The 12,543-nt window shown below is 42.4% G+C and overlaps 1 protein-coding gene across 1 annotated transcript in view; it reads right to left on the bottom strand.

Moving 5' to 3' along the window:
- CYBB (cytochrome b-245 beta chain) overlaps window positions 1-12,543 on the bottom strand; it is a gene marked incomplete at its 5' end in the record, with an annotated part of 34,658 nt that overhangs the window by 10,740 nt on the left and 11,375 nt on the right. Inside the window, 5 exons of the mRNA XM_080795483.1 lie at window positions 1,106-1,198; window positions 3,789-3,918; window positions 6,636-6,826; window positions 9,000-9,145; window positions 11,702-11,786. Coding sequence (XP_080651609.1) covers window positions 1,106-1,198; window positions 3,789-3,918; window positions 6,636-6,826; window positions 9,000-9,145; window positions 11,702-11,786 — 645 coding nt within the window. The remainder of the gene's footprint in view (window positions 1-1,105; window positions 1,199-3,788; window positions 3,919-6,635; window positions 6,827-8,999; window positions 9,146-11,701; window positions 11,787-12,543) is intronic.

The raw sequence follows: 12,543 nt of genomic DNA, 5'->3' as shown, positions 1-12,543 counted from the left end.
TTGTTTCTTAGTTGTTTTTTACTTTTTTATTTCTTGAGAAGAAAATGAATATTTGTTTTTATGAGAAGAAAACGAGTATCTATTTTCTCCACAGGAAAACAGATTTGTTTTTAAAATATGTTCGAGGGAAATACTTGCCTGCTTAGTCAGATCTAGCCTAGTAAGGGAAATTTTGTGGCAGCCTTTTTTGCTCTTCCGTGGGCTTTTTCTTTTCATACAGTATAAGTATCATAAAAGGAGAACTGCTATAGCTTCCTATATTTCATGATTTCCAGTGCCAGCTGGACTAACTAACTTCCACAGATGCCAAGAAAGAAAAGCTAGGGAGGGCAGGGAGAATTCATGTGTTTTGTAAGAATAACCCATACTAGGCTTTTCGTAAAAACTTTTTGAACTGTATTGAGTTGAATTCAATTTTATTTGATGAAACTGGTTTTGTCTCTTGTTTCCTGAAACTATAACCAGGGGTTTCTATTTCTATTTATTGAGTCGGATATTTATTTAGTTAGTAATGAAAAGCAGCAGAGAAACAAAACACATGATATTCTGTGACGACATTCACAGTACAGGAAAGGAGGTAAAGGGAGACCAAGAAAACTACCTCCACCTCAATCAGAGCTGCCCTTGGCTCCCTGGTTCTTTTGGCTTCTGAGTATTTTAAGGTTCAGTGTGTACACTTTTGAACTCACGTGTTTTGCTTCTTCACTCTTACCTGCTCACGTCATCACTGAATGCCACTGGATGCTCCTCCTCTCTCTCTCTCTCTCTCCATACACACACACACACACACACGCACACGCATGTGCACACACACACACACACACCCGCATACTGAGAGAGAGGGAGAGAGATTTATTCGTGCACCCAAAACAGTCTGCTTCATTTTTCATCAGAAAATGTTAATTTGTACTTCCCCCGGTTAAAAGGTTCAACCATCATCAAGCTAAGTATACAAATTGAATTCAACCATAGCTTTTCTCTCTGATCTACATTTAATCAAAAGAAACCAAGTGAAAGACAGCTCTGATCAATGGTACAGACAACTTGGGTAGATTTGTCCATGATATAGTTAGATACAATTGGTAATTCTTAAACCAGACAATACCTTGGTGATGACCACCTTCTGCTGAGATCGCCAAAACCGTACCAGCCTCTCACAGAGATACAGAAACATGGGACCCACTATCCATTTCCACGTCTGTAATCAGAGCGAAAGATGAAAATGGTATGTATTAAGGGGTAAGAGCGAATAAAAGATTAATGTTAAAATTAAATTATAATGTTAAATTAAAGTCAAGTTAGTCTTTGTAAGCTTGTTTAAATATTTGATATCCGATAGGTAAATTTCTTATACAACAGAATGCACGAAAAATATCGAAAGTTAAAATAAAATCTTAAGCCAATAGAAATGAGCATTGTCCTTGGCCACATTGGGGAACTTTATCTACAGTATAAAACTTTCCCAAGAGGAACTGCCCACAAGAATGGGATTTCCTCCTGGTGTTGCAACAGCAGTTGCAGTAACCCTACAGCAGAACAAGATTAGTTTCAGAATTAACATTTCTCTTAAGGATAGCATTTCAACAACACCATATCTTTTAATGCAACATTGTAGTTGCTTTCTCTCAACCATGTAGTCAAAGCTTAATCTTTTGCAAGATAAGAAATTTCATGCAAGAATTTAGCTGTTTCTCCAATATTCTTGTGAGTTCTGGGAGCTATGCAATGCACCTGCTGAACAGGGGCAAGGGTAAGATTTTCAGATTTCTTTAGATTCCTCTCTTGTCAGAATCTTCAATGCTTCACCACACTGGAATTACCCTCTAGTATTACTGGCTATATGAAAGCCTTTAGGGTAAACAGATCCATCCTGGGACTTGGTCAGTTAGGTTCCCAGTTTAATACCTAAAGTAGGAAAGAGCTTTAGGAGGCGATGTCATTTATTATTTATTTATTTGACAGACAGAGATCACAAGTAGGCAGAGAGGCAGGCGGAGAGAGAGGAGGAAGCAGGCTCCCTGCTGAGCAGAGAGCCCGATGTGGGGCTCGATCCCAGGACCCTGGGATCATGACCTGAGCCGAAGGCAGAGGCTTTAACCCACTGAGCCACCCAGGCGCCCCAGGAGGCGATATCATTTAAAAGATGGCATTTCAGAATGGATTCCAAGAAAGAAAAAGAAATCACAAAGGGCTTCCTACAGTCTCACCTATGATCTTTCTATTAAATATTTCGAGGTAACTTTAGATTGGAAGTTGAGAGCACCTGGATGTCCCCACCTCCCACCAAAGTTGAAGACTATCTGCCCTGAAAGTCAGATATATTCTGCTGCTAGCCTTTGTTTTCCTGGCACAGGTGTTCAAAATAGCCTGGCACCACCCATCTATTTCCTGGGCACTGCAGTGGTGCTCCATCGAATGGAATGAGGTGCTGGACATCGCCTCTACTCGCAGAAACCCAGAAGCTCCTTTGAGGTAGATGCCTGTTAAATGCCCTGATTCCAGCTGTCTTCAAGGAAGTGTGCCTTCCCTTAACCCATAAGAGGACCTGCAATACAGTTCCTTTTCTACCCTTTCCATCGATGTGCGCATGTACTGGGGGCAGTTTGTTGATACATCTGGTTGCTTTCATTAATGAGCAAGGATGCTTAAAGATATTAAGTCCCTGGACAGCAGACTGTGTCTTAGAAGAAGAAAATTCCTATGTTAAGAGAGTAGGAAAAAAGAAAGGAGAAAATGGGGTAGGACTTTTGCCTTTACATTATGCTGTGCTTTAAAAAAAAAAAAATGAATAATCTTATTCGGAAGCCCTGTACCAACGTTGATTTTTGCCTAGCTTTATACCAGTGGTTTGCATGGTAACCAATAAGGTACACTGCTTGTCAATGGAGGAAAACACATGAAGAACACAGGACACACTGCTCAATGGAGAGGAGATATTAAGAATACATAAAACTTTCGGGGCCCCTGGGTGGCTCAGAGGGTTAAAGCCTCTGCCTTCGGCTCAGGTCATGATCCCAGGGTCCTGGGATCGAGCCCCACATTGGGCTCTCTCCTTGGCGGGGAGCCTGCTTCCTCCTCTCTCTCTCTCTCTGCCTGCCTCTCTGCCTTCTTGTGATCTCTCTCTGTCGAAAAAATAAATAAAATATTAAAAAATAAAAAAGAATACATAGAACTTTGCAGAGCACGCAACAGGAGCGCCCAACGGAAGGTGAATATTCTACCATGTTTTCCCTTGGTCATCCTTGACATACTCTTGTGCTGGTATAAACCTGGCTGTCCAGTGTCCTTTATGTGGTGCAGACATGGCCCCCTGATGCTTAAAGGCAGCCCTATGTGTTACTTCATCAGTTTCCTTCCCAGCTTTGAAAGCTGTACAGAAAGTCTTACTTCGTGGTATCTGAAAAGGCCCTAAGCTCCTTATGAGTGATTATCTGAGCTATCCAACTCAGCTCAGAATGGAATCCTTCTGGAAATCATTAACTGGTATTACTGTGGCCCTCACATCCAGAAGAGAAAGGAAGGAATTTCTTGACCCCCAACAGCACTTCCAAAAACAATGCTTTTCCAAGTTTTATATCAGGTTGTTCGTAATAGACCAATGCAATCCTTACTTTTCAAGAAATAATTCTAGACAATAAGTATAGGAGAAAAAAGTAGATACTTACGACATCCTAACAGTTCCATGGCATTTGCAACAGACAGCTCTATGACATTTGTACATATTTCTGAGACACAGCTGGAAGATTATTGGTAATGAAATTATAATTGTAACAGTGAACTATACATACCATAGGAGGGTTCCCAGCGAACTGTGGGATTCCACATTTTCCTGGTTTTCCCCATTCTGAGGGGTCTTTGTCACACTTTTCAGGGTTGTCTTTGTCTAAACTCTCTTGGGTTTGCTGGCGAACAATTCGCCTGGGGAGGAAATGTAAGTCCAGACCATTTAGTAGCAAGAAACTAAGTTCTTCGTTTTTTGAGAATCTGGGCATATTTCAAGTATTCTAGTATGGATCCTGTACTTCCTACTTAAGAGTAATAATATCTCATTGACCTTTCTGAGTAGATCCGAGGAAGGGAAAGAAAATATGTCTTCTTCAGCAATAGAAAAAAACATTAGTGCAATGGCACAAAGAATACGTAAGTTTTGGATCATCGATACCTGTTTTCTTAAAGGGAGCATTTGTGCTTCTGTTTCAAGTATTATTTCCATTTACAAACAAACAGACCAAAACAGGAAAACTGCAAATCTAACAGAGCAAGTACTTGTCCATACAGTGCCTTTGTGGGAATTACAAAGAGATGTCCCTTCTGTGAGGACAGTCCTAGAAGCAAAGAGCTTGGCCAGCAAAGCACGGGTGAATTTTACACGCCACGGAGAGGCGCCCCTGTGTGGTTGACCATCACACACAGAAGCTCTGAGGCTTAATCCAAGCACTTCATCTGATGTTCTGAAATTGTCTCAATGAAACTGAAAGTGTTGAAATCAATGTAAGGAGACTTTGCAGAGACTCTGACATTCTCACAGATATCAACACTAATGGTGCGTCCTTGGAGGCGCTAAGAGCCTGGTCATTTACATTCCATAGATTTCAGCTGAGCAACTGCTAACACACAAGACAATATGGATGTAGTGGGACCAGAGGAAGGCAGATGCAAAGTCAGGTGAGTCATGTTCCTGACCTCAAGGAACGTAAACGGCAGGGTCTTCAGAAAATATATGAAGAGACACAGAAGGCCCCCTGTGTAGTAGTTGTATGGGGGACCTAAAATGTGGTGTGCCACGTGGTATATTCTGTGAATGTTTTAATCCAAGGCTGTCAACCATCCTTTTCTACCCTAGACCTCGGGGCCGAGAGTTACCTTGTACTGAGCATCTATTATGTGCCAGGTCGAAGGAAAGTTACTCTACACAAATTATCTCAGTTGTACCCCCATAACAAGCCTGAATGGTAAGTACTGGCACCCCCACTTGACATATGAGAATGCCGAGGCTTAGAAAAACTGGTAACAGAAAATTATTTATAACAGAAAAGCAGAATGATTTGGAGAAAACAATTTTGGGCCCGTCAGACAGCCTTGGTTTGGTGGCCTTGGGCAAGTTGTTCCTCTGTGCCTCTGCTTCTTCAGCTGTAAAATTGGTCTAATAATACCTAACTAAACACGTATTTCAGTAATCAATTGATCTGATGCATAAGATATGCCAGCACAAAGTAAGAGTCCCACAAATGATAATTGTCAAAATTCCTGAGGCCCAGGTTCACATGGGGAGTAAGTGAGAGAAAACAAATTGGATTCTCCCCTCTTCTCTGCGCCAGGACCAGAAGTCAGAAAACCCGGATTTTAATCCCAGTTCAGCTGCTGCCTTGGCCATGAGACTGTGAGCAATCAGCCAGCCAGTGTAGGTGGCAGATTCTCTTCAGATGGCGAGTGGGGCAAATACACGTCCTCTGCCTGCTCCAAAGGAAAATGCATCATTGTGAAACTATACAGACATAAAGTGGTGGGATTACTAAGCTAGGGAGGGGAAGAGACTCATTTTTTGTGTCAGGATTCTCTGAAACAGCTGGGTTATGACCAAATCCCATTTAAAGATACTCATTTGCTTTAAGAGAGACCAGAGTTCTTTGTCTACACAGATTTTTCAGAGCTTACAAAGGGTTAATCAGGGGTCAGAGTCAGCAAGTCGGTCAAGAATGCATATGAGTAATTGCCCAAGGCTGCTTCTTCCCACCCTTTCCCTTTTCACACTTAGGTCTTAGGCACCTCCAGGCCAACTTGGCTCCCAGGAGAGTCACTGAGCCTGAGCGTGTGCTCTCCTGATGCTTAGTTACGTGGAGCCCCAAACCCACCAGGGGATTTCCCCAGGCCTGCTTTTGTGTGCAGGTGGGAGAATCAGCTGGTGTGAAACAGCATAAAAAGGAAACCCGGTATAAAACAAGATTCCCCGTAAGACAAACTGTGCCAACCACACGTGCAGGCACTGTGATTCTCTCTGAGGATATTCGTCACCGCTGGCCTGAGACCACCTGGGCCCCAGTCCCCCAGGACATGGGGGTGTGAGTGTATCTCTAGAATGAGTGCCCGATAGAAGTGAGCTCTTACCTTTATTGTGTTAGAATGCTGGAAGGCAATAACCGCGTATGTTTCCTTCTAGTATTGCCCACCGTGCCAGAGAGCAGTCCTCATGCACCGTAGGTAATCAATACCTGTCCAGCTTGAATCGAAGTTCCCTGAACTACAGCAAACCCTGTCACCTGGTTAATCAGGTGCCCCTCTAGTTTGGGAGTTTGTCTAATTTAGTAGAGATTGAGCCATAAGAACATCACTGCAGACATCCAAGGCCCCTCCAGCACCCTTAACATGTTTCACACCCTTGCAGAGGTACTCAAACATTGGTGCATTTTTCAAGCTTGTTAGAATGAACTGCCTTAATAATAGCTATTGTTAAATTACCGCAGAAATAATAGCTATTCATCGGGTGCAAGAAACTGAAATGCTGCTGAGTGGTCTCTGTCCAGCTGACCTCTGGTGTCCCCTCATATTCCCTCAGCAGACAGACTCGCCACACACAGACTAGGTCACGGTGCCTCTGACAGCATCGCGACTGGAAATTAAAGGATTTAAACACTCACTCAACTCCATGGATGGCGAGGCCAATGAAGAAGATCACAAAAAGATGGTGCGTGTACCAAAACACTTCAAAGTAAGACCTCCGGATGGTTTTGGCAGAGGAGGTGATAATTAGTATGAGACACAGGGTGATCACGATACCAGTGATTCCAGCCACGCGGGTCACAGCCACATACAGGCCTCCCTCAGGATTCTGCAAAATACAAATACACACACACACACACACACACACACGCACATTATCCATAGGCTCTCAAATGCAAGACTACCTATTTATGAAGTGTCTGGTGTATAGGCCAATAGGTATTTTCATTCCTCCCTTTCAATAATCCTAACCACCCTTCACAGAGTGAAATAGATTTGGAATAGATATTTCTCCATTTAAAACTGTCTTATGTGGTCGAGGTGTCATAGGAAGTACTAACTGATAGGCTGAAATAGTTCTAAGGGAGTACTGAACAAATAGTTCTAAGGAAGCCAACTGTAAGATGTCCTAAAAGAGCCTGAGGCTCTTTCTCCCTTTGGTTTGGAAAGGGCCACAGTGCTTAGTGGGCAAATGTATTCTGGACATGCCCCCCATCTTAGGCTGGGTTCCCCTGAAGCAGACAGACCTTGAGATGAGGATTCATGAGTAAGTGATTTTAAAAAGGTGCGCTCCAAAAGACACTGGTAAGAAGATGGGCAACAGGACAGGAAAGAGGAAGAAGTCAAACAAGAGGGTGAGCTCAGGCCAAGTCTTTAGTGAAGGTAGCTTCAAAGTTCATCCTGACTCAAGGCAAGGAATCTGGCCTTTCATGGCCTGCACCCCACAGGTATTGGCTAATGGCTGCCCACAAAGAGGTGGCCATCCAGGCCGTTCCAGATCTCTGAGCTTGTGGGCCAAGGAACTTCTGTAGCCCCAGGGTCGTCCTCTGAGGAAGAAAGGCAGGTATCAGCAATTGGAAGTGAAAACACATGGAAAGGTAGGGGGAGCACAGACATAGTACAAGAGGTCCAAAGAGCATGACAGCGTCGGCTCACCTAGTATGTTCATGTTGCCTTCCTTCTATATCATTGTACCAACAATGAGCAATATGAAAGAAAAATTATCCCAGAAGCTACAGAAAAGGAATTTCTGTTTTCTCTTAGGCAAGTTGTTTCCATGTTGGTCTGAGGAGAATTATTTCTGCAACATTAAGGGACATTTTTTCTCATCTTTTCTAAACACGAGGAAACATGTTTGGAATTCAGTGTATAATTATGTGACTTGGCCATCTTCCCAAGCCACTGGGCATATGAAGATGACTCAGAGCTTCTCCGTCTGAGTGTAGGAAGCTCTAACAACTGCTGGAAGGGAAGCAGTCCTTGCTGTGGATACCTCAAATGGCTTCGCCTGGAAGACCTTGGAGTTACTCCCAGTTCACTGTGCTTCCCATGGGATGATAATCAGCAGACATAGGCCACCCCTCGGATGTTGTAGGCAAGAAGGAAGAAAAGCACCTCTGTCGGCTGTCAGCTGGTGGCTAGCCTGGTATGAACCCCGAGGCCAGAGTGTTCCCTAATTCACATAAAGAATCTCATAGAACACCCACATCAGACGAGGTCGGTGTGTGACTGTGAGGGAGTGGGACAAAAACAAGACCACTCCGGAACTTTGTCAGAGCCAAGACAACAACACAAGTGATTGTTGCTAAGATACCCAATCCTAGAAAGACCCCCAGTTCCTGACCATACCTGATGCAGAGCAAATCCTTGCTTCCCTAAACCCCTCTAAAACCGGGGCACCTGGGGGGCCCAGTGGGTTAAAGCCTCTGCCTTTGGCTCAGGTCATGGTCTCAGGGTCCTGGGATCGAGCCCCGCATCAGGCTCTCTGCTCTGCGGGGAGCCTGCTTCCTCCTCTCTCTCTGCCTGCCTCTCTGCCTACTTGTGATCTCTGTCTGTCAAATAAATAAATAAAATGTTTAAAAAAAAACCCTCTAAAACCACCTGATGGAAGTCCATGTCCTATAACAAGCCTCCATGAGCACCTTCCTGGAATGTCCCAGACTTTCTCATGGTGCAAGGCCTCTTTTGCTGCAGTAAGTAATAAACTCAACTTTGTTTGACTAGATGTGTGTTCTTGTTTTTCTTTGTCATGGGTGAGCCCGAGTTACTCCAGATTCTACAGGTGAGCATAATGAACTGGAAAACATCTAGAGGCCCTCCACACATGGGATCAGGAGTGGGGAAGGCATTTTCTCTGTACCCACATTCTTAGAAACTACAAACTTCGCCCACTGATGGTCAACTTTTATCATTGTTGGTGTTCTGCCCAAGTAGAGTTCTTCACTCACTGAAATCTAGTCCTCAGTTTTAACGGCCTAGTCTGAATCCAGAAATAGACTTACCGGGATTTCCTCTCGAGCAAAATTGAGGTAAGTTTCATCAGGTTTATCTCCAAGTCTAGAGAGTGCTATTGAATAGCTATCAGATTTGTTGACTCGGGCATTCACACACCACTCCACATTAAACAGATGGGCAATGGTATGAATCGCTGAAGAGGACAGAGAAGAGAAGGGTGCAGTCAATTTTTGTGTAAGCTGGGTTTCTGGCTATAGCCCCTGACTCTATGATAAGATACAGGGAGACACAAGGATGGACCAGGACACTTAGAAACAAGAACTGGGTCTCCAGGCCAGATAGGCAAGACTAGAACTCTAGTGGGTAAGCTATTCTCTAGTTGTGTGATCATACGCAAATCACTTGACCTCTCTGGTCTTGGTTTCCTCGTTTGTAAAATGAAGATGTTAAATGACACTATCCTAAAGATCCAATCAAGTTCTGAGATTCTACAAAATAACCGTGGTCTCTGAGAATATTTAGGTGTGCTCTCATTGTCTCTCTCCCCCTGATATGTTTATGCTCAAACAAGAAGACTCTCGTGCAATGTATGCCTTTGGCTGGCCCATTCACCTGATTCTGATATTACTCCAGAGAGACAACAACATTTTATTGAACTGATATAAACCAATGGCCACAAGAGTGAATATCTTCTTGAATATTGCATTCCTTACTTAACAAGCGCTTACATACAACTTCCTGGGTGCCAAGAACTGTTATAAGTGCTTTATAATTACTTAATCCTTATGTGGAGGCAATGATGTAGGTACTGTTAGTACCATCTCAACTTACGGATGAGGAAACTGGGGCATAGATTGCTTTAATATCCTGCCCAAGATCACCAAGCTAGGAAGCAGCAGAATTAAGAATCTAATCCGAGCAATCTGGTATTCAAATTTTTGCTCCTCACCATTACACTATGTTGCTTTCTAATAAGATTTTATCATGCATTTTGCTTTTGAACCATCTTATTCACCAAAGCTCAGAAAACCTGCATGATCTACTAATAGAAGAGAAACCCAGTTAAACACTTGCAATGGAAGCCTATTTTACTCAAATTATGGGGAAACTCTTTAACGGCAGAGTAAAAGTCTCTTTTGTTCATCACTGTTCATGTGTGCTTGCCAATTGCCCAGCACATCACTTATTTGTTAAGTGAATTAGTGAAGATCTGATTAGGGTCCCAAATACATCCCTTCTGCCAACACTGCCACTTTAGTAATTATAATAACAACACATAATAAAGAATACATATATACATATGTATACCTAGTAGATATATAATAACAATAATAATAAAGGAGACGCTTGGCTGATAAGGGCTATCTTACCCTTAAGATAAGATATCTTCTCAGCTTATGGGTTGTGGCCCCCATAGGGTTTGTGCAAGAAATCCACAAATCTACATGTTCAACCCTAGTATTTTTGTTAATGGATAAATAAAAGCTCTCAGTTGTGGACTTTTTTTTTATATTAAAAAGCATGGGGAAGGGTGAGGACACTGGGATTTTGTCAGAAGACCCCAAGATAAAAAAGTTTTAAGACTTGAAAGAATAGGGTGCCTGGGTGGCTCAGTCTGTTAAGCGTCTGCCTTTGGCTCAGGTCATGATCCCGGGGTCCTGGGATCGAGTTCCATAACAGGGTCCTGCTCTGCGGGGAGCCTGCTTCTCCCTCTCCCTCTGCTGCTCCCCCTTCTTGTTCTCTCTTTCTCTCTGTGTGTCAAATAAATAAATAAAATCCTTAAAAAAAAGAGTTGAAGTAATAAATCCTAATATGGCAATGGAAGAAAGAGTGGTGAATATTTTTTAACAGAATTCATTCAAAAAGTACAACATATCTTGGTGGGAATGTAAATTGGTGCAGCCACCATGGAAAACACTACGGAGTTGCCTCAAAAAAAAACTAAAAAAAGAAATACCAAATAATCTAGTAATTATACCCAAAGAAAATGGAAACACTAATTTGAAAAAAAGATATATGCACCCCCATGTTTATAGCAGCATTATTTACAATAGCCAAGATATGGAAGCAACCTAAGTGTCCATCTATAGGTGAATGGATAAAGAAGAAGTGGTATATAATATATATATCATAATATACTCAGCCATAAAAAAGAATGAAAACCTTGCCATTTGCAACAACATGGATGGACCTAGAGGGTATTATGCTATGTGAAATAAATCAGACAGAGAAAGACAAATACCGTGTGGTTTCACTTATATGTAGAATCTAAAAACCAAATCAACCAAACCAAACGAACCGAAACAGACTTATAAATACAGATAGCAAACGGGTGGTTGCCAGAGGGGTTGGGAGTGAGGGGATGGGCAAAATAGGTGAAGAAGATTAAGAGATATAAACTTCTAGTTATAAAACAAATAATTCACAGTGGGGTAAAGTATAGCGCAGGGAATGTAGTCAATAATAGTGTACTAACTTTGTGTGGTGGCAGACGATAACTTCGTATATCATGGTGAGCATTTTATAATGTATGTCATTGTCGAATCACTATGTCATACACTCGAAACAAACAGGATGCTGTATGTTAAGTATACTTAAGTTAAAAAATTAAAAAAAATACAACATAGCCAATCACCACTTGATCTACCTAAAAAGGCTGACCTCTTCTAAAATGAAAGGTATCTAGGAGAAGAGGGAACTGTCTGGTTTCAAGTTTTCTTTGCAATCTCACATATCTTAATCAGCTCACCAGTATGAAGCGCAATCATCCATGCCACCATTTTATGGAAAGTGAGGTTCCTGTCCAGTTGTCTTCGAATTCTCGTGGAACAGCACTTTGGATTAAGGGGAAAAGAACAAAACAGTAATTGTTATCAAGAAGGTTTTCTGTGTGCCAGACAGTAGATACAGATCATCTCACTTAATTGTCATAACCACCCTGAAAACACTGTCATTCTATGCATTTGATAGATGAGAAAACAGAGGCTCAGATACTTGCAGTCATCTTCCCAAGGTCAACCAGCCAGTGAGTAGCCTACCTGACAGGTTCCTGAGCAACCACACACAAGCACAACCAGCTCAGCCCCAGAAGCCTGGAGAAGTTCGTTGAACAATAAGTGTTAGGTCCCTACAACCAGTCTCTGCATATTTTGTCTGGACCTGAAGGAGAAACTCTCTGTCTCTGTGTCTTCTCCATCACTTTTTCCCACCCCAGAATGTTTGTGAGCTCCCCTACAGTTCCTCACGGCAGGTAGCAAAGGCTCATCCTTGTGAAGGTGTCAACCAGTAAGTTAAGTGTTAGTTAGGTGAGAGATTCAAGAGTCAGCTCTCCCTGGAATACCGGCGGCGTCATAGGAAAAGTGTATGCATTTCACATGGCCCTGAAAGTCTAATGGGGACACAGACTAGTGAACAGCTCTAGAATAAGTGAATAGTTTTAGAACAACACCCTTCGAAGACATATACTGTGGGAGGAAAAAAAATATCCACCCACCTCTGTTGACAGAGACAATATCACAAGGAGATATCATTAACCAAATACTAATAGCAAAAAGAACAATAGGTAGTATTTACAAAGAGCTTGTGCAAGGA

Source organism: Martes martes (genome assembly GCF_963455335.1).
Source record: "Martes martes genome assembly, chromosome: X".
Classification (NCBI taxonomy): Eukaryota; Metazoa; Chordata; class Mammalia; order Carnivora; family Mustelidae; genus Martes; species Martes martes.
The sequence above is the reverse complement of the archived record's forward strand: the minus strand, read 5'-3'. Positions and strand labels throughout refer to the sequence as shown.